The sequence below is a fragment of the Micromys minutus genome (genome assembly GCF_963924665.1).
Source record: "Micromys minutus genome assembly, chromosome: 15".
NCBI classification, from domain to species: Eukaryota; Metazoa; Chordata; class Mammalia; order Rodentia; family Muridae; genus Micromys; species Micromys minutus.
In genome coordinates this window covers 26,953,903-26,981,351 of record NC_137984.1, presented here as the reverse complement: position 1 = coordinate 26,981,351, position 27,449 = coordinate 26,953,903, and the positions used below count along the sequence as shown (strand labels likewise).

At 41.5% G+C, this 27,449-nt stretch overlaps 1 protein-coding gene across 1 annotated transcript in view; it reads right to left on the bottom strand.

Annotated features, from left to right (window-relative positions):
• Window positions 1-2,169: 2,169 nt before the first annotated feature.
• Window positions 2,170-27,449, bottom strand: part of SPATA16 (spermatogenesis associated 16) — a gene marked incomplete at both ends in the record, with an annotated part of 281,161 nt that continues 255,881 nt past the window's right edge. Inside the window, one exon of the mRNA XM_080929533.1 lies at window positions 2,170-2,292. Within this exon, the coding sequence (XP_080785659.1) occupies window positions 2,170-2,292 (123 nt within the window). The remainder of the gene's footprint in view (window positions 2,293-27,449) is intronic.

The following is a 27,449-nucleotide window of genomic DNA, read 5'->3' as shown; positions in this document are numbered from 1 at the left end:
AAAAATCAGGTGCTTGAAATTCAGGTGGATGTGGATTAGAAGATTTGGCTTTTGTGGGATCACAGGGCAGGAGTGGGGTGGGGTTCTCTGTGTGGGCATGGTTAGGGGAAGGAGGGAAGATGGGGTTTTCTAGCCTGTGGGGTAGGGGTGCATGAGGGTGATAGTGAGCAGGTGTTCCAGCCTAGCACAAAATAAAATTCCCTATCTTCATTTCAGAGGAAATGCTAGAAAAAAATCTCATTTCTTACAGTTAAGCTTTGCCTATCAATTTTTATATGAGTGTATATGTGTGAATACATGTGTGTGGTCGTGTGTGTGTGTGTGTGTGTGTGTGTGTGTGTGTGGAGGTCAAAGACTGACAATGTCTTCCTAAATTGCTTTCCATCCTGAATCTACCTCCTCACTCCTGATCACACACCCAGCTCTTTACAGGGGATGCAAATTCCCATCGCTTGCCACTGGGATGTTTTCTCCGTCTCCACCACCCGAATATGTATCCCTGGACAGTGGGTGAAGGGACTCTGGTTAGTATGGTGGACATGGCTCTGTCAGGCCTTGCTCTTCTCCCCTATTCCCTATGCCTAGCTAAAAACTATTAGGTTACATCCACAAAGGTAGCCACCAATGTCGTTTCCCTTATTTGGCCACTTCATCCTTCTGAGGCTGACTTCCAAGGTCCAGCTATCAAAGTATTAAAATCCGGCAATCAAAACCCTTGCTTTGGCTCTCTTCATTAACACGGTCAATTAAACTGAAACACCCCATCCTAATGCAAGGTTCCTCTTTGTACCTCTATAAACGGCCATTTTTTCTATGTACCATGTCTGTCTCCTCTCTATCTAGAGGCAGTCCTTTATCTCCCTCCCGACTCCCTCCCCCACCCCCAGGGACAAATTCCCTCCTTCCTCTCCCTTACTTCCTTACCCTTCATCCTCATCCTCTATCTCCTGTCTTTGTCTCCTATTCCCTGCTCTCTGCCCCGAAGGAGATAATAAGTCTCCCTTGTGCTGAGAGCGTGGTCTTAGGGTGTCCTGAGCCAATACTGAGTGGTCAGAGGTATTAACATCGCCAAATGGAAGGCTAAGCCTCTCCCATTCAGCTCAGGTTCATAAAAGGAAATAGTTCCTCAGTGCTTTTTACAAATGAAATGTTCTGGTATGAACTTAGCGGCAAAAAAGAGCATCTTAAAGTTCGTGGTCTTTAATTGCTCGTAGTTAATTAGCCACCGATGTGTGAGAGGCAGGCAGTGGAGGTGTGGTCCCTGTGGGGTTGGGAGGAAAGTTGGGAGTTATTTGATAAAAGTAGGAGTTGAATAAACCACGCCCAGAGAACCCGAAGTCCCAACTGGCCCATTCAATATTTATGACCACATAACCGCCCCCCCCCCCCACCGTATGTTAAGAGCCGGCTCTTACTTAATCTGTTCTTTGCCACTTCATTGTATCAGGAAATGTTCAGTACTTGACATATTCTCATTTTAGAGGTACTGTAAGACCTAATTTATTATTCTTAATATTTATGAACTGTACTTATTTGCTTATGTTGCTTTCTACACTAACCCTCCTACCATCCCTGTTTCCATATCCTCTTACAGGCATTAGTTGGGATCTCTTGACATGGCTTCTGATTCACCCCCGTGCCAAATACATGAATTTATGTTTTGCCTAAAGAACAGGTAAAACGAAATACAGAATCTCCAGAGGAAGGAACGGAGCTCTCAACAAGAGAACTGATATCAGGCAAACAACATATGGACATATTTTTAAAGGACTGAGAAGGTATGCTACCAGCTTCGTCATTTTAAATAGATACTTGTCTGCATATGATACGTGACTTATTTTTTAAGAAGCACACATGAATATGCACATCCTTGGGTAGATGTAACATACCTTAGTCAAGCCTTGAAGAAGAAAGCAGATGAAAGAAGCTGCAGGGGTTATTACATAAGCTCTGTGACTCTGTCAGTATGGGAGACATGGCAAGAGGAATTTGAGCATGAATCTAGTCAAATATGTTGAGAACATTTATTGCTACCAGTTAAAAGTAATGAAGTATAGTCTGTCTTTGTCATGGGGGTGCCATCCAAGCCCTTTGGTGATGGCCTTTGTTATCCAGAGTTTATGTACCCTAGCTTCTCCTAGACACCTCAGCCAGCCTGCTCCCTAGTGTCTAGTTTTGCTGTACAGTTTGAAGTCTTTTCATTTTTGTCTTCTGCCTTCGAGCAGTTCTCAGTTTCTTAGTTTTTAAGAAGTTGTCTTCTAGTTGGTACAGAAAGTCTTCTATTCGTCCGACCTAGAAGAAAAAAAAACAAAGAGGATTTTTTTCTTTGGTTGTTGTTGGTTTCTTAGGTGTTCATGTTTGAATGCGAGGTGTCTCTAGAGGCCCCCGTATTTGAACCCTGGCCCCAGGTAGTGGTCCTATTTCTCAAAGCTGTGGAACATTTAAGATGTGGAGTCTCAGTAAAGGTTACTCATGGGGAGCTTTGAGGTTTGGCTTCCCTCTGCTCTCTGCTTCCTGATGGTAGATCCAAAGTGACCAGCTGCCTCCTGTTCCTGCATCTAGGCCTTCCATGGTATAATGTGCTTCATCCTTTCTTAAATCACACACCAACATAGAACCCTAACCCTAAAATTGCTTCTTTTTAGATATTTGGTTACAGCAATGATACAAGTAACCATTTCGGAGCCTGGAACAGGAAAATGGGAATTTATAGTTGGGTCACAACCACAGGCCCTGTTGGAACACAGTGAGGTTGGATGTAAGGCAAACAGAGGTTTTCCTTTCTGGCTCTCTTGATTTACACTCCAGGCATGGAGGAGCTGGGTTTTCTAACACAGTGGGGATAGAGAGGCACAAGGCTTCCACGTTGTTCCTGGCAGTCAGTGAATCCAGGGATTTCAAAAAGAATGCATGGTAAAAATGCAACCATGGTGGTTTTCTCCAGCTCCTTCATGAAAACCAAGAGAGGAAAACGCATCTGGCCTCTCAGAGGGAAGCTGGCAAGTCTAGCATTTCTGAAATAGGAACCTGGCCACACAGGGGAAAACTGGATATTTCACACTGGCTTGGCAGGAGCCATTGCTCCTTGAAATCAAAGGAGAAATTTGAAAGTAAGTACATTTTCTTAAAAAACCCAACCAACCAACCAACCAAACAACCAACCAACCAACCAACCAACCAACCCACCAACCAACCCACCAACCAACCCACCAACCAACCCACCAACCAACAACATCACACACCCAAGGAATAGTGTGAAACAATGACACTCAGAGTAATAATTCTCTAGAGAAGAAATATTACTAGTCTTTTTCAAAGAAAATCTGCAGTTATCCAGTGAAAGCTGGCCGGATATATTTTTATAAAGTTTCTCTGAAGATAAAAATTTCCATATATGCTGAATTGGGCTCTTATGAGAGTCAGTAGATACAATTCATACTTAGCTTTGCCTCCCCGAACCTGCACATTGTATTAGTGTAACATCATTCACTCCAGAGCCCATTGTCATTAACTTAGCCCAGAGCTGGCGTACTTACCATTCAAGGTACCATCTACTTAAGATAAAAGCACTTAGAACTCCAATTTTCCAATTTTGAGTCCTGCTCTTAAACCATCTGATTTATCATTCAGTGCTATATTCCAAAGATAATTCGGATTGTCAAAGCAACAGTAATAAATGGCCGAGATCCCTCGTCTCCGTGTTATGCTAAGGACACATCACTCCAGGTGTTATAAACTTCCACTGCCGTTCTTAAGAAAACAGATAACTTATTTATGCAAAGCAACTCTTTCCGAGAACCTTTCTGTAGTTACAATAGGTAAATGTCTCCAGAAGAACATTGTCATTTGTGATGTCTTGTCATTGGAATAACCTGTGGTCAAGCCACTATTTAATGTATCCTTATATTTTACACTATCCAGTTTCCAGGTGATTAGTGAGTAAAAACAAAACAAAACCACCACCACCATCACCACCACCACCACCAGCAGCAGCAGCAGCAGTGGACTAGGAAAGTCATTAAACAATTTGAACACAATGACAGACACTGTGGTCCCTTTGCTAGCTGAGTTGGTGACACCTCCCTGTCATTCGAACTGACAATGTCATTGTCAACATCCCTACAGTTTCCATGTTTCCAATAGGCTCAAAGTTTGAACTGAGAATCACACTTCAATGAAAACAAGCCTTCTCCAACAAGAAAAACAAAAATCATTAAAAAATGAGGGCTGCTTTCATTTTGTTTGGGCGACCGTTTTCAGTAACAGCGGTATTGGCAAAGTGGGTTTCCTTTCAGTAAAAAGGAAAAAGACAAAGACATCTGAGTATTGCACTGGTCTTGCAGATGTCAGTAAAGCCAGCACTTGGGACTCTGAGCCAGGGGGACTTTGAGTTGAAAAGCTAGCTTGGGGTGCAAGCTAGGAGATCCTATCTTAGAGGGGTGGGGGAAAAAGAAGCAAAGCGGAGAAAAAAAAAAAAAAACAAAAGGAAAGAAAGGAAAATGAAGGCCAAGTCAACTAGAGTGTAGGAGACCAGTCAAGTGGTCTATCTTGAGCACTCATGTGGCCCACACGGATCCCCGCGGACCTCTTCCACTGCCGTTCCAGCTGCCTCAGACCACTCCATCTGCTTTAGGCCTGTGATCCATCTCTTCCCTTGGTGGGACCCTCCTGTCTCTGCACTTTAGGGGTAAATGCCAGTGCCTCTGCAGAGTTGTCTTCCATCAGTCAGCCCAGGTTGGGCATTAGTTACAGATTCCCACAGCAATTCGCTCATCTCTGCATACAACAAGTTGTTTTAAAAACATTTTAGATTTATTTTATACGTATCAGTGTCTTGCATGTATGTATGTATGTATGTATGTATATGTATGTATATATGTGCATCCTGTATATTCCTGGTGCTCTCAGAGGCCAGAAGAGGGTATCGGATCCTCTACAGCTGCTACTACAGATGGTTATGAGCCACACTGTGGGTGATGGGACTCAAGCCCTGGTCCTCTCCAAGTGAAGTAAGTGCTCTTAACTCATATCACTGGCCCCAGTGTTACAAGTTTTTTTTTTTTAACTTATGAAGATTTATATATCTGTATTGTCTTTATTCCCAGAATCTAGGGTATGACAGCCCCCTAGTAGCCCTTCACTTTCTAGGAAGGGAGTTGAACAGAGGCAGAAAACAGTGATTTCTTCCTGCACTCTAACTGATACAGGCATTCAGCACGACAGGAGGCCTTCTTTTCCCTTGTCAGACAAACAGACATTATGTCGGCAGCCCATCCCTCCAGCACTGTTGTCTAGTTCCAGGCTGTAAGGCAAGGCAAGCCAGTATGGACAAGGAACACTTGGCAGGCGAGGCGTCCGACAGCCCCAGTGATGATTCAGCAGAATTGTAATGTTCTTGGCTTGGCTTATTGTATCCTTGCTCTATGTGTCCTTCCTGGGCTTCGGGTCTTACTTACTGACGTTCTCTATTATGAGAAAGGGTGTCCCAGATAAATCCAAGGTCACACCCAATCATGCCCCAAGCACACCATTTCTTGACTTGAACTCACATGAGATCTAGGTAGTCTGGTCCTAAGGATAGGCGCACACACTTTCAGAGGTGGGGGCATTCTCTTAGATCACACCATTTTATCAGTGTCCCAGTGCACGGGGAAGTTAAGTTTTGCTTCTGTTCTTACTGAAGGACAGGAGAGCTAAAGAATGGTTTAGTAAAGCTGGGTTCTTATTTTTTCCCTTTTAAGTCAAAGAAAGAAAAATGCTGGTTCAAGGGAAAATAGATTCAAGTAACTAAGAACAGATTGCAAATGATAGAAATTTCTATGAAAGCCCTAAGGGAAATGAAACACAAAGAAATACATGGGGTGATTGAGAGAGGATGAGCTGGTGTGTGTGTGGGGGGGCACAGATTTTTAAAATATCTTTTTGATACATCAGCTATTTGCTTAACAGTGTCAGGCTGCTTGGTCACTTTTGAGACCAATTTTTCCATTTGCAGAATGGGCAGGTGGCATTTCTTCATGTCTTTGTGTGCCAGCTCTGACTTGACATTGCAGTGGTGGGGATGAAGGGCTAATGGCGTTGGCAGGGAATTTTGGATGTCTGGTGACTGAGCAGAGCTGAGGCTCTCAGGTAGAGGGCAGGCTCTCCCATCCTCTCTGTGGGCGTTGGCTAGCAATCATAATCAAAGAGTTAGAAATTGTCATCAGAGTGTTTTGTTTTTGTGTGTGTGTATGTATATGTATGTGTGTATATGTATACATACATATACATATACATACATATACATGTATACATATATACATAATATACATGTATACAAATATATGTATATATATACATATGTACATAGATACATACTTTCATACATTTTATATAGGTTTTCATGTGGTCCAGAAAGGCCTCAAACTTATATAGCCACCACACCCAGACACCCTATTTCTGTAGTGCTGGAGATTTAACCTAGGGCTTTAAGCACTGTACCAACTGATATACATACTTCTCCCTCTTGTAATTCATATCCAAATACTACTGTTATGAGTTTCAACATAGATTAATATAGATTGTTACCCTTGAAATTCATGTGTTAAAAATCTTAACTCCCAGTACTTCAAACACTTCCTCTTAGTATTTACTTATTCAGTTACAATGTAATAGATACGTACAATTGGCCTTGATCCTATACACCCTAAGCTGCCGCCTCCTACTCTCTCAGAGGACATGTCCTTATCACTTTCATGTTCTCTCTGACTCTCTGTCTCTGTCTGTCTGTCTGTCTGTCTGTCTGTCTGTCTCTGTCTCTGGTAACTCACTGTGGTGGTTTGAATAAAAACGGCCTCTACTGGCTTATATATTTTAATGCTCATCAGGGGTGGTGTTATTTGAGAAGCGTTAGGCGGTGTAGTCTTGTTGAATGAAGTGTGTTACTGGGGGTAGGCTTTGAGGATTCTAAAGCCCATGTCAAGTCCAGGCTCCCTCTCTTTCTGCCTGTAGGTTCAGATGTAAAACTCTCAGCTTCCTCTCTAGTACCATGTGTCTCTGCAAGGTGCTGCACTCCCTACCGTGATGATAATGGACTAAACTTCTGGGACTGTGGGAAGCCAGACCCAGTGAAATGTTTCCTCCTATAAGAGTTGCCTTGGCCATGGTGTCTCTCTACAGCAATGGGAACCCAAACTAAAGCAGCCATCAAGTCCGATTCACGCAGCCTGCAGGAATGCTGCTGATGTTGTTGGCTTGGCTTTGTGTAGACCATTTGCAGATAACCATTACTGCTGTTGAGTTCGCTGGTGCCATAGTCATGCTGTGTCCAGAAGACAGAGAGACCTTGACAGCACTGGTCCCGTTCTCTGCTCTTCTATTCTTTCTGACCCCTCTTCTGTGAGGAGCCCTGAGCTTGACGGAGCCAGTGCAGCTGCTCCATTGGTAGCTAAGCACACAATAAGGACTTAGTCTTTTGTATCTGGAGATCAGACTAGGGTCATTCTTGTTAGGATTCCGTTTAGGCTCTGCCCAACAGTTACCTGGCAACAAGCTATGTAGACCTGGCTTCCTATAAAGGGGTTGTTTAGTCCCTCCTCTCCCTCTCTTACTCTCTTTCGCAGATCTGCCCCTTCTCTCTCTGACCTTTTTTCCTCTCTCCCCTTCCCCTCCCCTCTTTCTCTTCATGTGTTCCTGACAGACTTTGCCTCTTTTTCTCTTCTCTTCTCTTCTCTTCTCTTCTCTTCTCTTCTCTTCTCTTCTTTTCTCTCTTCTTCCTCTTCCTCCTTCTCCCCCCCCCCATTCTCAACTCCCCTTCCCATACCCTAAATAAACTAACTCTATTTCACATTATACCAGTGGTATGGTTGGTACCTCAGGGGAAAGGGATGTCTCAGCATGGGCTCACCCTCACCAAGGCACCACTGCCACCTCATCGTACCTTGCTTAATAAAATATATCCTGGCCCTCTTGCTATAAAACACAACATTGGTGCCACGAGACTTGGATTTACAAACTTGCAGGTTCATATTACCAACCACCACAAGGAATTCCACCAGTGTGGAATTGATCTCTAGACCTACCCATCCAAACCCTCGCACATTGGTAAACCCTCTCCCCTCACTGGTCAGTGTAAATGTCCCCCTGGTCCCAAGAGAGGGCTGTTGAGCTCTTAGTCACTCTCTGTTGTCCTTGAGGATGGAGGCTTTCACAGTCATGACTGGCCTTCTCACTGACCCTTCATCCTAGGACATTCGCCCTTGGGTGAGACTTTTCTCTCTTTTCTGAGGTAGGTTCCTTCTCACTGTTGCCAAATCCTAGACCCAGGTGAACTGCTCTCCTGCTGTTTCTCAGGGCACTGGCCCAACCCAGTGGCTGCCATTTTCTAATTATTAATTCATCCTCAGGACACTGGTAGGAGTAAATAATACCTTCTGCTCTCATTCAGAAAGGCTATTTCATCCAGAAAGGCTATGTCATCCAGAAAGGCTATGTTTTGACACCACTCCCAGTCTAAAAGGCTTCCAATTCATAGCCTAAATTTGGCCCTAGTACCTACAAAGCAATAATTCTGCACAACCACTTACTTGTGTTTACACACACACACACACACACACACACACACACACACACACACACCTTACAACTCTCACAGGCAATCTGAAAAATGGAAAGATTTCTATGTAGGCTTTTCCCCCCACCCCTCATTGTCTTAGTGCTTTATTTCTTTGCTCTCTGCTCCCAGGTCCCTGCCCCCTTGACTCTGCCACCTTGCCTCCACTTTCTGCCCCCTGCTGCCTGAGCTGCTCCACTGTGAACCACTGCCTGCCTGCTGTCACTGCTCTTTGTTTCTTTGTTTCTTCCTTCCTTCCTTCCTTCCTTCCTTCCTTCCTTCCTTCCTTCCTTCCTTCCATCTGTCCGTCCATCTGCCTGTCTGCCTGCCTGCCTTCTCTCTCTCTCTCTCTCTCTCTCTCTCTCTCTCTCTCTCTTTCTCTCTCTCTCTCTCTCTCTCTCTCTCTCTCTCTCTCTCGCTCCCTTCCTCCCTCCCTCCCTCCCTTCCTTCCTTCCTTTCTTTTTAGCCACTCAATGTGTGGCATTTGGCTACGGTAGGCCAAGCAAGTGAATTTAGCCAATTAACTCATGCACGTAGAGGAAGGAAACTCAAATTTCTCCTTATGCATTAACTTAGAGGTTCTCAGTTCACTTTTTTCTTTTTCTTTTTAAAGATTCTCCACTTGGTTGGTTCCCCATGCAGAGGCTTAGTCAACAGCTTGGGAACAAGAGTGCTTTGCCACAGTGGCAGTTCGAACTCTGTTTTAGGGCTGAAGAGATGGCTCAGCAGTTAAGAATGCTTGCTGGATCGATAAATGAGACCTCATAAAATTGCAAAGCTTCTGTAAGGCAAAGGACACTGTTCATAGGACAAAATGGCAACCAACAGATTAGGAAAAAATCTTTATTAATCCTACATCTGATAGAGGGCTAATATCCAATATATACAAAGAACTCAAGAACTTAGACGCCAGAGAACCAAATAATTCTATTAAAACTTGGGTACTGAGCCAAACAAAGAATTCTCAACTGAGGAATATTGAATGGTCAAGAATCATCTAAAGAAATGTTCAACTTCCTTAGTCGTCAGGGAAATGAAATCAAAACAAACCCAAGCTTCTACTTCACACCAGTCATAATGGCTAAGATAAAAAACTCAGGTGATAGCAGATGCGGCAAGAATGCAGAGAAAGAGGACCACTTCTCCATTGCTGGTGGGATTGCAAGCTGGTACAACTACTCTGGAAATCAGTCCAGCAGTTCCACAGAAAACTGGACATAGTACTACCTGAGGACCCAGCTATACAACTCCTGGGCATATACCCAAAATATGCTCCAAAATATAACAAGAACACATACTCATTCTATGTTCATAGTAGCCTTATTTATAATAGCCAGAAGCTGGAAAGAACTCAGATGTCCTTCAATAGAGAAATGGATTCAGAAAATGTGTTACATTTACACAGTGGAGTACTACTTAGCTATTGAAAACAATGACTTCATGAAACTCTTAGGCAAATGGATATATCTAGAAAATATCATCTGGAATGAGGTAACTCAGTCACAAAAACACAAAACAAAACAAAACACACACACATACATGGTATGCACTCACTGATAAGTGGATATTAGTCCAAAAGCTCAGAATACCCAAGATACAATTTACAGACCACATGAAGCTCAAGAACGAAGACCAAAGTGTGGATGCTTCAGTCCTTATTAGAAGCAGAAACAAAATACTCACAGAAGGAAATACAGGGACAAAGAGTGGAGCAGAGACTGAAGGAAAGGTCAACCAGAGACGGCCCCACATGGGGATCCATCCTATATGCAACCATTACACCCAATCACTACTGCTGATGCCAAGAAGTGCTTGCTGACAGGAGCCTGATATGGATGTCTCCTGAGAGGCTCTACCAGAGCCTTATTGATACAGATGAGAATACTTGCATCTAACCAGTGGACTGAGCATGGAAAGCCCAATGGAGGAGTTTGAGAAAGGACTGAAGGAGCTGAAGGGGCTTGCATCCCCATAGGAAGAACAACAATATCAACCAACCAGACCCCCTAGAGCTCCCAGGGACTAAAACACCAACCAAGAGTACACATGGAGGGAGGGACCCATGGCTCCAGTTACATATATAGCAGAGGATGACATTGTCTGGCATCAGTAGGAGGAGAAGCCCTTGGTCCTGTGAAGGCTTATTTTCCTAGTGCAGGGGAATGCCAGGGTATTGAGGTGAAAGTAGGTGGCTAGGAGAGGGAGTATTTCATAGAAGCAGGGGAATGGGAGATGCAAGAGGGGGGAACTGGGAAATGTTAAGTACATAAAATATCTAATAAAAATGCAAAAAAAAGAGAGTGCTTGCTGGAGTCGATTTGGCGGGTACTAGGCCTGTAACTCAAGCTCCAGGGGACTGGATGCCTTCTTCTGGACTGCTGGTACCCTGTGCTCACATGCATATACACATATGCATGCAGACACGTATAAGTAAAAGAATAAAAATAAGTCTTTTTGGAACAAAAAAAGTCTACGTCAAACAAGAGTGAGTAGTTAAATTATACAAAGAAAGAAGATGCTGGATTTGCATATGGGGTTTCCTGTTAGGTTTGACGTGGTTCGGGTCAAAGGGGTTGGTTTGCACACTGATGGTTATGATTTAGCAACTAGAGGCCAAATGGAATAAAAAAAATAAGCGCCCAGAGTCACACTATTCCAGAATAAATACTGGGCACACATGACTGTAGTGTTCATTTCAGAGTGAGAATGTGTTCTCAGTGATTAGCAGTTTGGGCTGCAAATCCTCACAGCAAAACAGATATTTCACTCCACCACAGTGGTTTTGATTACACAAGATTCTTTGCTCTGTTCCAGCTTAATTTCTAGACCAAATGCTTTTAAATATTTATCACCCTTAATGGCTTGAATTTCAATTCTTATTAGAATTACAATTATTTTCAAACATGCTTGAAATTAATTTCTAAAATAAGCCCCATTTTTGAAACAGCAATGACTCTACAGCAGCTTTACCTTCTGGCCTCTTTCCTTACTCAGTGGAGTTTGTTATATTCTACAGCATGTAAAACTCAAGCACCTAGTCCAGAAATTTTAGCAAAGTTACAAAAAGCTCCATGCCAAAATACACACTATTGATTAAAAATGCTCACTGTGACAATACTTTTTTATCTAATATAGAGCTAAAACCCTACTATTAAATGCTGCTATCACTTTGCCCGGGGACACAAATGCGGTGGCTTTAACAGGCATCTCTGGAACAGTCGCCACTGAAAACCCTCTTGTGGTCATGGTGGTGATGGGGTTTCTGGCTGCAGAGATGGCTCGGTGGTTACAAGTGCTTATACTATTGTGGAAGACCAGAGTTTTGCTTCTAGCACTCACACCAGCTGTCTCACAACCTCTTGTAACACCAGCTCCAAAGGATCCTGCGCTCTCTCTGGCCTCTGTGAGGACCTGCATATACATGCACATAATCCTTGTTTGGATTTGTTACAATGTTTGGATTGTATAAGTACAGCTCTCATGAATCACTGCTCCTAAGAACAAGGCCAAAGGAGTTTGCTTGTCCCTTCTTTCACATGAAGGACACACACACACACACACACACACACACATACAGAGAGGGACACACAAACATAGACACAGAAGACACACACAGATACACACACAGACACTGATATGCACACACATAGGCACAGAGATTCACACACACAGAAACACAGACAGACAGACAGACAGACAAGACACACACACACACACACACACATACACACACACAGAGGATACACATAGACACATAAACATAGTGACACACAGAGACACACGGTCCGGCAGACCGAGATGAGGACACCCTGTTCATGTTTTGTTAGATTCACCGGAAACATCTACTTTTTGAGCAGTTGTTAGTGGTTTATCTGCTGTTTACTGTTAGAGTCAATGGAAATGAGCTTTCTGTATGGGTCTTGTCTTTTACAACAATGCTGAACTTATTTTCAAGTGTGTGCATGTGTCTGTGTGTGTGTGTGTGTGTGTGTGTGTGTGTGTGGCACATGTGTGGAATGTGCATGTATATGTGCTCTCATGTCTGTGGAAGGCCAAAATTGATGTAGGGATTGGCCTTCAGTTGACCTTCTGCCTTATTGAAGCCCAGAACTTCAGGCAGTGGCTGGCGACATCCCACTAGTTCTCTTGCTCTGGGGATTTCCCCATTCCCACCTTCCCAGACGAGCTAGATCATAGGCAAACTGCTATGCCCATGTGTTCTGGGGATCCAAAGTCCAATACTCGTGCTTTGGGGATTCACAGATAAACAAAGAACTATCTCCCCTGTAAAGAAATGTGATTTTTTTATCCTGATAAGACAGATCACAATGATTTTTTTCCCCCAAATATTCAGTCAGCTTTGCATCTGTGAAATAAAACAAAAACTATTTAGTTATGGTCTATGGTGTTTCTCTAGTTTTCCAGATTTTATTGCTAATTTAAGAGTTTCTTCATCCAGATTCACAAGGGGTGTGAATTTTACAGGCTCCCAAAGACCTGAACAGCGTTTGTCTGGTGTTGTGTCAGAATAAGGCCAGGTTTATAACGAAAACTGGCAAATGGCTACTTCTCTTCTTGTCTCTGGGGGAAAAGAAGCCACTATAGAATTTGTATGAATTCTTTTAAATCTCTCTAATTCAGCTGTTCATCGAAAGCAGATACGGTTAATGGTTTTGGTTTAGGGGCATTGTTATTTTAAGGGCATACAGATTATACTTGGCAAGGTATAGTTGGTTCTAGGTTCTTTAGAATCAGTCCATTTCAGCTTCATATACATTTCCTTCGGGTAGTTCCTTAGTCTTCTAATCTTTGCTGCATTTATGGTGATATTTCATTTTATTTATGTAGGTGATTTGTCTTATTTTCCTTTGCTAGTTTTGCAAAGTGATTAAAATCTCTAACAAAATGTGCATTTATTGAGTGCAAATACTGTGTCCATTCAGTGGTTACTCACTGTATTGGATACTAGTACTTCATGTCTTAGACAATGACTTTTCCAAGGTATGCAATTAGCGTCCAGACTGAGGGTCAGGGGGACACTTGGACTTACACATTTGTCTTAGGAACCAATCAATGATCCTTTAGTATGTGTTTATGACAAGGGATAATTGGTTATTAAATTATTTAACCTCGATTACTTGTGGATATATTCCTTCCCTTCCTGGTACCTCTCTCTCTCCTTTTCTTTTTCAATAATGGAAGAATCTTTGTTGCTTGACAGGCATTAGCCATTTTCAAGGTGTGTAATTTCTTAGAACTAAGTGGAGTGGATTGAACAAGTAGAGATTTACAGTGTGCTTTAAGAAAAGCAAAAGTCTGGGCTAGCAGAAGCTGCTCAGAGGGATGACCCATTCACCCTGCCAATTCTTTCTCCTCCATAGGTTTAATGAGGGCACTGGCCAGAATTCAGCTCAGGTGGCAGAGGCATTTGACAACCTACCAGCTGAAATGATTTAAATGTTGTTGGTCTGTTCAAAGGCCAGCTCCGGGTTGTATTGGTTTCCTAGCTTTCTGTTTTCCATTTCATTGGTGTCTCATCTTATCTTTATTGTTTTCTTTGTTTCCTTTGATTTGTGTCCATTTTGTCTTGTTTTCTAGGGTTTTCAGATGGACCTTCGATTTATTGGCAAGCTTCCCTCTTACGATGTATGACTTTGGCACTTGAAATTTCTCTCTACGTGCTGTTTTTAGTTGCATTCTATGAATTTTGATCTTCAGGCAAATGCATTATTTCTAACTATTTTCTTTAGGACTTAATTTTTTATGCACAGACCATTGGGGCATTTGGGGATTTTCTCATTTTTCCTCTGTGCTTTACCTCCATCTCAAATCCACTGCAGAGAAAGAACACATTCTTTATGATTCCAGTTCAGATTTTTGGTTTTACATCAAATATATTGTCAATTTCAGTACAAGTTCCATGGAGTGTTGTAAAGAATGGGAACTTGTGGTGGTTTGAATAAAAATGGCCCCCACAGGCCCATAGGGACTGGCACTATTAGGGGGTGTGGCCTTGTTGGAGGAAGTATGTCACTAGGGGGTGGGCCTTGAGGTTTCAGAAGCTCAGGCCTGGCCTGTGTGTCACTATTTCCCGTTGTCTGAATCCAGAAGTAGAACTCAGTCTTTCTCCAGTACCATGTCTGCCTGTATGCCACCAGGCTCCCCACCATAATGATAATGGACTAAGCTTCTGAAGCATAAGACTTCCCCAATTAGATATTTTTCTTTATAAGGTTGCTGTGGTCATGGTGTCTCTCCATGGCTGTAAAACCCTAAGACAGCATTCTTTTGTCCATAGGTAGCTAGGTCTATAACTATCCATCCTGTTGTTTTATGCTGTTGTTGTATCATTCCGTATCCTAGTTGATCTTAGGTTTGTTTAGTTGTAGCCAACTGTTTGTTATTGTTTTGGTGTAAGATGTTACAATATTGCTTCAGCTAGTCTAAGACTCGTTAAATGGCCCAAGCTGGTGTCACACTCAGGATTCTCCTGTCTCTGATGTGCTAGGATTACATACATGTACTACTATTCCCAGCCTTCTTCACATTCTTTTCTTTTCCCAGTGTATGGTGTATCTGCTTCCATCTTTGAATAGTTTCCTGACCTGTATGATACATGAGTTTGTAGAAATCCGTGTTAGTCAGTTTCTGTTAAAGAAGCTGTTGACCAGTTTTGGGCCTGTGGTGAGGTGGTATATTGTGGTTGGATGACATTTTTTTTTTTTTTTGGTCAGTTTTGACAATCTCTGCCTTTTAATTGGTATTTCTAGGTCATTTAACTTAATGTATTTATTGGTGTATTAGGGCTGAATATACTGTCAGGGTGCTGCAGAGGAAGACAGCTAATATAATAAATACATAGTAAAAAGGTTTTATAGCATTGCCTTACACAGTATTATCTGAGCAGTCCAACAGCACTTGTTTCCCACAGGAGAGGCTGAGAACCCAGCAGCTGCTCAGTCCAGGAGGCACTGGAGGCCTCAGGACTCCCAGGGGCTGCTGCCCTTCAGCTTCCATTGGTAACAGAATAATCTGGATTCAGGTTTTAGCAAAGGAAGGCAGCAGCAGTGACGTCGATGGAGCAGATGAACTTGCCAGTGAGACACAAAGGCAATGAGGCAAAAAGCCAAAGCTCTTCCCTTGGTTGTCCCTTAGCATCACTGGGAGTGGTGCGTGGATTTACGGTGGGTTTTCCCTTTCCAATTAATTCAAGCGGACAGATCCCCCACAGAAGCGGCAGGGATGCGAAGGAGTGAAGAGAATGGTGGGCTCTGACTTCCCAGGATACCTTGATCCATGCACTTCCTTGGGTGGCCAGTGGCTTGACCGCAGAACCATCCATCTGACAACCACGACTAACCACCACGCACGCCATTTTATTTGTTTTCCTCCTTCAGTTTTGTTTCTGTTTTCTCTCCCTGTAAGCAGTTAAATTCCACTTGATAGATTATCTGGAGTATTTTTTTTTTTGGGGGGTTTGGTTTTTTCCCCCTAAGTTGCTTTAAGTAAATATATACACATACACAATTTATCATTTAAAGTTTTGATGAAATACACAATTTGCTTTAAGATCTCTTTATCTCACCCAAATTACACTATATCCATATAAAGCATTTTCTCCAACACAGCTAAGAACCACATTACACAGTGGTATTATTTCTTCTTCCACAGTTAAATACAATGAAGTGAAGAAAGTACATTGCTTTTTAATCATAGTTTTGTTTGCTGTGTTCTTTATTCCCCCCTCAACTTTACTATTTCTTTTCTATTTAGAGGATTTTTTCAGGCATTCTTTTAGATCTGCAGTTGATTAGAGCCTATGGGTTCTTCATCTGAATGTCTTCTTTTCCTTCTCATTCCTGAGAGTTATTCCACTGACTATTGCTCTGTGTGTAGAAGATACTTTTCTTCCAACAGCTCAGAAGCATTGTACCACTTACTTCTGTCCGCTCAATTTTCTTATGGGGAAGCCTCTGCCGGTTGACCTGTGTTTTATTTTCTCATCTGTAATGCACCATCCATTTAGAGCCATGGTTCTTAACCTGTGGGGTCATGACCCTTTCACATGGGTCACCTAACACCATGGGGAAAATACAGATGTTTACATTACAATTCTTAACAGTAGCCAAGTTACATTTATGAATAGCAACAAAGCAAGTTAAGGTTGATTTATACACGAGGAACTGCAGTAAATGGTAGTGGCATTAGGAAGGTTGACAAACACTGATCCAAAGCTTCTTGTCTTTCATTTCTGAGAGTTCAACAATGACATATCATATTGTGAATGTCTTTAGATTTATTTTTATTTATTTTTAACTAAAACAGAACTAAGAGATTGATAAAGTTTATCAGTTTCAATGGAGCAAAGAAAAGTACTAGAAAGGAAAGAAATATATAATCAATCATTCCACAAACTTGAGTAACCCAGAAGAAAATAGGTCAATGTTGTCTTAATAGGGGACAGTATCTTCGGTCTAGAAGATGTTTCCATACTCTGTCTCTCCTCCTGTTGTTCTTGCAGTGCCCCTGCCCCAGTTTATATCTGTCCTGGGCATATTTTTCACCATGTCAGATAAACCCAGAAATCAGATCTTATGACCATGCGTGCACGTTGGGTGCAGCTGTGCTACTTGGCCAACTCTGCATCTGACTGTTATGATGCAAAGTGAATTCATCTCATCTGTCACTGTGAAGTCCTCAGTGGAGAAGGAAGTTCAACTGTGGTCTTCTCTTTGGCTCTGCCACAAATGTGAAGGAGTGCCAGGGGATGGCAGGTCCTCAGCTTCCAGAGGATCATGCTGTACTCTTTTGGGTTTACAGTTTATAAAAATAAAATTTACAGTTTATGTTTTTTGCAAAGTGGGTGTCTTTGTCAGAGTTTCTATTCCTGCACAAACATCATGACCAAGAAGCAAGTTGGGGAGGAAAGGGTTTATTCAGCTTACACTTCCACATTGCTGTTTATCATCAAAGGAAGTCAGGACTAGAACTCAAGCAGACACTGATGCAGAGGCCATGGAGGGATGTTGCTTACTGGCTTGCTTCCCCTGGCTTGCTCAGCTTGCTTTCTTATTGAACCCAGGGATGGTGCCACCCACAGTGGGCTGGGCTCTCCCCCCTTGATCACTAGTTGAGAAAATATGCCTTACAGCTGGATTTCATGGAGGCATTTCCTCAATTGAGGCTCCTTTCTCTGTGATAACTCCAGCCTGTGTCAAGATGACATAAAACCAGCAGTAAAATTAATCCCTTGTCAACTTGACATGAAAACAAATTAATATTAAACTTCAACCCTTACTTTCTTGTTCATCCCCAAGATCTAGATAACCTTAAGAGTCATAGAGACTTTACCAATTCTTACATTTTAAAATTGCAATACTTTTTAAATATTCAGTATCTTTTAAAAATCAAGGTCTTTTTTTACAATTCAGTCTCTAAACTGTGGGCTTCATTTCTTCCTTCAAGAGGGAAAGATATCAGGGTACAGTCATAATCAAAGCAACATTAATTCTAACCATTCAGTGTCTGGGAATCCACTTACGAACTTCTTGGCTCCTTCAAGGGCTTGGGTCACTTCTCCAGCTCTGCCCTTTGTAGCACACACTTTGTCTTCTAGGCTCTTGTTGCCTGTTCTCCACTGCCGCTGCGGTTCTTGGTGGTCATCTCATGGTACTGACATCTTCAAGACACTACTGTCAGTCCTTGGGCATTAATTGCCACTGAGGATGCTCCTTCACCAATGGCCTTCCATGGCCTCTCACAGTGCCGAGCCTCAGCTGCTCTCCATGACCCCTTCATTCCTTCAAAACCAGTACCACCTGGGTGACTCTTACACAGTACCAAGTCTAGCCACAGTACAAGGTCCAACCTTAGCTAGCTACCTTTGGAACACATCTTCTTTGTGCTCTCACAAAACAATTCCCAGAAGATTTCACCACAATGATGTTTGTCTCCTCTCAATCGCCACTAATTTTTTCAGCCCCAGCTAACCAAAACCACAGAATCTTCACAATCAAAACAGCAACAGCCCTGATCAGAGAGTCTTTAATCTTCCCTCTGAAATTTCACAATCCAGGCCTCCATCTTCTGCACTGTTCTCAACATTATCTTCCAAGCTCCTATTAAAGATCCCACAGAGCTCTTAATATGCCAATGGCTCTTCTAGCTCAAAGTTCCAAAGTCCTTCCACAGTCCTGCCCAAAATATGATCAGATTGTCACAGGAATACCCCACTATGCTGGTACCAATTTGTCTTAGTCAGGCTTTCTATTCCTGCACAAAATATCATGACCAAGAAGCAAGTTGGGGAGGAAAGGGTTTATTCAGCTTACACTTCCATATCGCTGTTCATCACCAGAGAAAGTCAGGACTGGAGCTCAAGCAGGCCAGGAAGCAGGAGTGGATGCAGAGGCCATGGAGGGATGTTACTTACTGGCTTGCTTCCCCTGGCTTGCTCAGCCTGCTTTCTTATAGAACCCAGGTCTACCAGCCCAGGGATGGCACCACCTGGGTCTACCACCCAGGGATTTCATGGAGGCATTTCCCCAACTGAGGCCCCTTTCTCTGTGATTAATTCCAGCTTGTGTCAAGTTGACACAAAACCAACCAGTACAAACTCTAAGGCCAGAAGATGGACCTCACTTTATCCTACGATTGTTCCCACACATATCCACAGTAATTTTCTCATTAACTGTTTTCTGATGCTCTAGAGCCTGTTCTAGAAGAAAACCATTTTAAAAGCCCAGGTTTTTTCTATAGTTTTGATGATGCTGAGGTATTTGTGCACATTGAATTTATATGTGCATTATGTGACAGTTTTTTATCCCACTTCAACATGCACCATTTTAAGAAAGTCAGATAATGATAAATGGCCCATACTTTCCTTTAGAGTTGAACGAAAATCCACATTTGTTTTTGCCCTTCTCCAAAGGATGAGGAGTATACTATACTGTTCATGGTTAAATGACCTGCAAGTCACATGCTCTCAACTCTCTGTCAATCACATTTTCAAACAGAATGGGGCATATCTTATGGAGAAACCAAGATATTCCATGACAAAACTAAATTTAAACAATATATTTCCACTAATCCAGCCCTACAGAGAGTGATAGAAGGAAAAATCCAACACAAAGAGGGAAACTACACCCATGTACAACACAAAGAGGGAAACTACACCCATGAAATACCAAGATATTAATCATTTCACAAAAAACCCAAAAGAAGAGAACTACACAAACATAATACCACTGCTAACAACAAAAATGACAAAAATAATTATTGGTCTTCAATATCTTTCAACATCTATGGACCCAATTTTCCAGTAAGACATAGGCTAACAGACTGGATATATAAACAAGACCCAGCATTCTGTTGCATATAGGAAACACACATCACTGACCAAGACAGACACTACATCAGACTAAAAGAGTGAAAAAAATACAAGCAAATGGTCTCAAGAAACAATCTGGAGTAGCCATTCTAATATCTAATAAAATAAACTTCCAACCAAAAGTTATCAAAAGAGATGGGAAAAGACACTTCATACTCATCAAAGGAAAAATCTACCAAGATGAACTCTCGATTCTGAATATCTCCATCCCAAATGCAAGGGCATATATATTAAAAAATGTTACTAAAGATCAAAACACACATTGATCCTCCCATAATAATAGTGGGAAACTTCAACATTCCATTCTCTCCAATGAGCAGATCTGGGAAACAGAATCTAAACAGCAACACAGCGAAACTAACAGAGGTTATGAAACAAGTGGACTTAACAGATATCTACAGAATATTTCACGCTAAAACAAAAGAATATACCTTCTTCTCAGCACCTCATATTACCTTCTCCAAAATTAACCATATAATTGGACATAAAACAAGCCTCAACAGATACAAAAAGATTGAAATACTCTTATGCATTCTATAAGATCACTACAAACAAAGGCTGGTCTTCAATAACAACAAAAATAACAGAAAACTCAAATACTCATGGAAACTGAATGATTCTCTACTCAACGATAACTTAGTCAGGAAAGAAATAAAGAAAGAAGTTAAGGAATTTCTAACATTTAACAAAAATGAAAGCATAGCATACCAGAACTTATGGGACACAATGAAAACATTGCTAAAACAAAAATTCATAGAACTAAGTACCTTCATAAAAAATTTAGGAGATCCTACACTAGCAACTTAACAGCACATTTGAAATGTATAGAACAGAAAGAAGCAAACATACCCAAGAGGAGTAGACTTCAGGAAATAATCAAACTCAGAGCTAAGACCAACCAATTAGAAACAAAGAGAACTATACAAAGAATCAACAAAACTAAGAGTTGCTTCTCTGAGAAAATCAACAAGATATATAAACCCTTAGACAAACAACCAAAACAATTCCAGGGTCAGATGGTTTTAGTGCAGAATTCTATCAGACCTTGAAAGAAGATCTAATATCAATACTTCTCAAACTATTCCACAACAAAGAAACAAAAGGAACTCTACATTATTCATTCTATAAAGCCACACTTATGCTGACATGAAAGTTACACAAATTCCCAACAAAGAAAGAAAACTTCAGACCTATTTCCCTTATGAATATTGATATAAAAATAATTAATAATATTAATTCTCCCCAAACAATCATTTACTGCAATTAGTAGCCTTCATTCCGGAGATGCAAAGATGGTTCAATATATAGGAATCCATCATGTAGTCTACCATATAAACAAACTAAAAACAAAAATCAAACAACAACAACAAAACCCCACATCACATGATCATCTCATTAGGTTCTGAAAAGACATCCCACAAAATACAATACCACTTTATGTTAAAAGTCTTGGAAAGATTAGGAATTCAGGGTATTATAACTAAACATAATAGAAACAACAAACAGCAAACCAACAGCCAACATGAAATTAAGTAGATAGAAACTTGAAGCAATCACATAAAATCAGGGACAAGACAAGGTTGCTCATTCTTTCCCTATTTATTCAATGTATTACTTGAAGTTCTAGCTAGAGCAATTAGACAACAAATGAGGTCAAAAGGATACAAATCAGAAAGAAAGAAAGGAGTCAAGGTATCACTATTTGCAGATGATATAATGGCATATATAAGTAACATAAAACATTCTACTTGAGAACTCCTACAGCTGATTAACAACTTCAGCAAAGTGGCTAGATATAAAATTAACTAAAACAATAGCCCTTCTCTAAATAAAAGAAAAATGGGCTGAGAAAGAAATTAAGGAAACAACAGCTTTCACAATAGTCACAAATAATATAAAATATCTTGACATAACTCTAACCAAGGAAGTGAATGATCTGTATGACAGGAAGTTTAAGTCTCCAAAGAAAGAAATCAAAGAAGACATCAGAAGATAAAAGCTCTCCTGTTAAGAGCAAGCATAAGAAAAGCTAATAACTAGCATGTAATCTTCCTGAGATGGTCTGCCTTGGATTAAAATAATTCACTACAAGCTTGCTCCTATAGACAAGGCACAAAGGAAGTCATTTTACGAAGGATTACTGCTATTGATATGGTTTTCCTGTTATTATTAAAACATATATATCAATCACTAGGTATAATTCCATCCTTTTGAGAAGGTCTCCAAAGATCTATGAAGATGTACTCTCTTGTAGTGATGCTCTATAGACAAATGAATGATTTAATTTTTAATGATGGTCCTATAAGAATTTATAAAATTCTATCAGTATTTATTAAGCTCTTTTATAGTGAGACCGCTATTAGGTCCATTCTTGTAGTCAAAACTGCAGTGAGAACCCTGCTAGTCTCCCATGTGTCACCAGTTAATTGGTTCTGATACTCAGCAGACTTTCTACTACTCAGAGCACATTATAAGAGGTTGTAAAATCATGTAACCAAAGGTCATAAATAGGGAAATAATGATTTATTATAGGTGCTAGGACAGATGATAAAATATTGACTGGATTTTCTATATAAAACTTCACTAATAATGTAGTCATGGTTTTTAACTTTTAATGAGCCAGTGGAGCTGTGACAGGTAATGAATGTTTAGTTAGATAATAACTCCTAATGTATACACATGTAAACATTCTTTGTTGTAAACTTCTATTTCTGTTTATGGTTAGAATTTATGCGTAAACTTGTGATGAATTTTTTACCATGTAATTATGTATTATGAAAGCTGTATATGTGCTGAAGACAGAGAGGCACACTAATTTTCCCTTGCCCCACTTAGGATCTTTCTATTTCTCCTCTTTTTCTTAGATAACTTTCATATGAAACTCTTTACAACTTAGAAATAAACACTAAATTCACTTTTCAGTGTCCCCCTTTCTTCCTGAGACTTCAACTAACAGGTTGAAAGTTGGAGCCCCGCAGTTCCTACCTAGATAAAACAAAGGCTACATTACTTAATCCCCCTGATGTTAGGGTATAGGTGTTAATTACCTAAGCCAGTGGCTTTTAACTCTCAGAAAGAGCAAGAAAGTTTTTAGGATATTTTAGAAGTTATCATCAGCATATCAATATAGTTAGTTAAAACATCTGGAGATCATCAGTCTTTAAGGCTATGCCAGAGTCCTATTCTGTGTCCTGTTTCAACTTGCTCCAGGCAAGGAGACTCCCAGCAATTTCCCATGTTCATGGATTGGTAGGATGAACATAGTAAAAATGGCCATTTTACCAAAAGGAATCTACAGATTCAGTGTAATCCCATCAAAATTCTAACTCATTTCTTCACAAATATAGAAAGAGCAATTCTCAATTTCATTTGAAATAACAAAAACCCCAGGATATCGAAAACAATTCTTAACAGTAGAACTTCTGGGGAAATCACCATCCTTGACCTCAAGCTGCACTACAGAGCAATAGTGATGAAACCACATGGTATGGGTACAGACACAGACAGGTCGATCCGTGGAATAGAATTAAAGTCCCAAAAATAAACCCAAACACCTGTGGTTACTTGATGTTTGACAAAGAGGGCAAAACCATACAATGCAAAAAAGAAAGCATTTTAAACAAATGGTGCTGGTCTAACTGGCGGTATGCATGTAGAAAAAAATCCTCAAATTGTTTGATTTTTATCTCTTTGTACAAAGCGCAAGTCCACATGGATCAAGACCTCCACATAAAACCAGATACACTAAATTTAATAGAAGAGAAAGTGGAAAAAAGCTTTGAACTTATTGGTGCAGGGGAAATTTTCCTGAAGCGAACACAAATGGCTCAGGCTCTACTCTAAGATCAACAACTGACAAATGGAACCTCTTGAAACCGACACAAGGACAAAACGGCAACTTATAGTCTGGGATAAGATCTTTACCAACCCTACATCCAATAGAGGATTAATATCTAAAATATACAAATAACTCAAGACTCCAGAAAACCAAACAACCCTATTAAGATCTCAAATGGCTGACAAGCATCTAAAGAAATGTTCAACATCCTTAGCATCTGGGAGATGCAAATTAAAATGATCATGTGACTCTACGCCAATCAGAATAGCTAAGATCAAAAACTTAGGTGACAGCAGATACTGGCAAGGATGTGTAGAAGGAACACTTACTCCTCCATTGCTGGAGGGATTACAAACTGGTATGAGCACTTTGTAAATCAGTCTGGTGGTTCCTGAGAAAATTGGAAATAGTTCTACCTGAAGACCCAGCTATACTATTCCTGGGCATATACCCAAAAGATACTCCAACATATAACAAGTACAGATGCTCCACTATGTTCATAACAGCCTTATTTATAATAGCCGGGAGTTGGAAAAAATCTAGATGACACACAACAGAGGAATGTATACAGAAAATGTGGTATATTTACACAATGGAATACTGCTCAGCTATTAGAAATGATGAGGCCATGAACTTTGTAGGCAAATGGATGGAACTAGAAAATATCATCCTGAGTAAGGTAGCCAAGATCCAAGAGGACATACATGGTATGTACTCATTGATAAGTGAATATTAGCTCCAAAGTTCAGAATACCCATGATACAACTCACAGACCATATGGAACTTAAGAAGAAGGAAGGCCAAAGTGTAGAGGTTTCACATCCACTTAGAAGGGAATAAAATAATGATGGGAGGAGTAGGGAGGGAGGAAACAGGGTGGCAGGGGGAGTAGGAGAAAAAAAGAGGGAGGCAGGACCAGGTATGGGAAGAGACAGGAGAGAAGTTCAGATGGCCAGGAGAACAAATAAAAATAAATATCAGTGGGGGGGTGGGGAACATGAGGAATCACTAGAAAGTCCCATATACCAGGGTTTCAAGAGGCTCTCACTATCCAGCGGGGATAACATTTGCCGACATTCCTAACACCAGGGAGATAGAACCTGAAGAGATCACCTCCAGTAGATAGACGTGGCCCCCAGTGGAAGAAGGGGCCGCCCATCCATCTAAAAATTTTAAACCCAGAATTGTCTCCATCTAAAGAAAATGCAGGGACAAAAATGGGGTTGAGATAAAAGGAAAGGCCATCCAGAGACCACCTGCTGTAGATCTATTCTATTCACAGACACCAAACCCAGGCAGTGTTGCTAATCCCAAGATGTGCTTTCAGACAGGAGCCTGACAGGCCTGTCCTCTGAGAGGCTCTGCCAGCACCTGACTGAGGCAGATGCAGATACTCAAAGCCAACCATTGGGCTGAACCTGGGGAGCCCAATGGAAGAGTTAGGGGAAGGACTGGAGGAGCTGAAGGAGATTGCAACTCCACAGGAAGAACAACAGTATCTGTTAACAGGACCCCTCAGAGTTCCCAGGGACTAAGTCAGCAACCCGAGAGTATACATGGGCAGGCTCCTGGCTCTGGCTACATCTTCCTCATCTGGCAGCAGTGGGAGGGAAGGCACTTGGTCCTGTGGAGGCTTGATGCTCCAGAGAAGGGGATTCTATAGGCCTGAGGCAGGAATGGGTGGATAGGTGGGGAGCACCCTCTTATAGGCAAAGGGGCCGGGGATGGGGTAAATGGACTTGTGGAGGAGAGACTGGCAAGGAGATAACAGTTTAAATGTAAACAAATAAAATGATAACAATAATGATCACGGTAATAAATAATAAAAAGACAAATGTTGCAAAGGTGAAAATATAGATGAAATCAGAATTAAACTCATAATTCCAGTTTATGTTTAGTCACATCCTTGTATCAGCTTGTGAGTGAGTCAGGCAGGGAGAGAGCTGAGAGAGTGACAGAGGTAAACACTATGCCGGTTCTTGGGCAGACTCGAGGCCTCAACAGTGTGTGCTTATGAGATTTTTGTTTCCTTTGAAAGCCTTTGGCATCTTAGAATGCAAATTCAGACGACTCACCATAGAGCAGACCTCACAGCAACACTCAGTAAACACGAATCACGTCCTGGAAGTGCATGGTTGTGGGAAGAGAAAAAAACATAAGCGTGGTATGCCCACAAAGAAAGGGGTCATCAAGGGAGACAGTAACAGCAGGGCAGTTCAGGAAGAGTTGTGGGTCTGGGGGTTTGGGATCGGTTAGGCAGCTGCTGAAGAGCAGCATAGTTCAAGTTTCAGATGGATGATGTACTGTAGTCCAGCGGAGGATGGAAGAGGCTCATCACAGCCGCTGATGCTACCATCCATTCAGCCAAAAGGAAGACTCGAAGTGCATCTCATTGGCTTGTACAGAATCTGAGTTTGGAGTAAGCAGTATTCTTTGTGATACCTCTCACAGCTGTGTTTGTCTTAACATAAATGTTCCAGCTGCAGATTCATGGGAGACCCTCTGACTCAAGGCTGAGGCTGAATCAAAGCACGCAGGACAGATTACTTCCTAGTTAATTTTACAGTGCTACTTCCCTCCTACTTCACAGACACACGATGACAGATGTGTCATAGGGTTGTGGCAGCCATTAGATGTTACGGCACTAGCATCTCTACGCCATGTGCTGAGATAGCTAATAACCACTGGTAGTATTATCATCATCGGTATTTAGCTTTATTCTCTGAAATAAGTTTTGCAAGCCTGTCCTATTTGTGACAGTTAGCCCCAAGCACGCTTCAGTTAAGTCTAAGATACTTGGATAATGGTATTTTGCTAGGTTCAATGGAAAGACAGCAGACTAGCTTGCCAACATCTGGATAAAATCCTGTTTAGACATGGCCAAGGGTCAGAGGTATGTTGCAGAAATGTGTTGTCAAATCGTCAAGGTTTTAGAGGAGACTGCCTTTAGCAGACTAAAGATAGAAGAGAGTTTCCCAGTTTTGGAGGCAAAACAAGCATTTGTGGGAAATGAATGAGAAGCAAGAGTTGCCGGGGACAGTGACCCAGAATGCTATGGTTTGAATTTTCACCATATCTTACAGGCTCATGTGCTGAAGGCTTGGTCTCTAGAGCTGTTACCAAGGGGTGGTCAAGGTTTTAGTGGGCAGGACATAGTGTATGCAAGTGTGGTCATTGGGAGCGTGCCTTTCAAAGGAAACTGGAGCCACAGCCCCTCCTGTCTCTCTCTTCTCTTTCCAGTTACCACCAGGGGAGCAGAATTTTCTGCTGTGCTGCTACCACAATCGATCAGCTGCATTGCCCCATGGCTAAAGCAACAGAGCCAAGCATCCATGGCGTGAGACCTCTGAAACAGTGAGCCTAAAGAAAGCTCCCATGCTTTGTCAAAGTGTTAGAAAGATTACCAGCGCCACAAACTAACTTGATACTTTGTCCCTCCATACAAGGGGAGAGAAGGTGTTGGCATCAGTGACAGCCAGAGCTCACCATCTGTATCTGTGCCACTCTGTGATGGCAGCTGGCAGGAACCATCCACAGGATAGTCATAGTTTCATTGCCTGAGAACTCGGCTTTTGATGATAACCATGAGCTCCTGCAGGGATTCAGGGATGTGCCTCTCCTGGAGAGCCTTG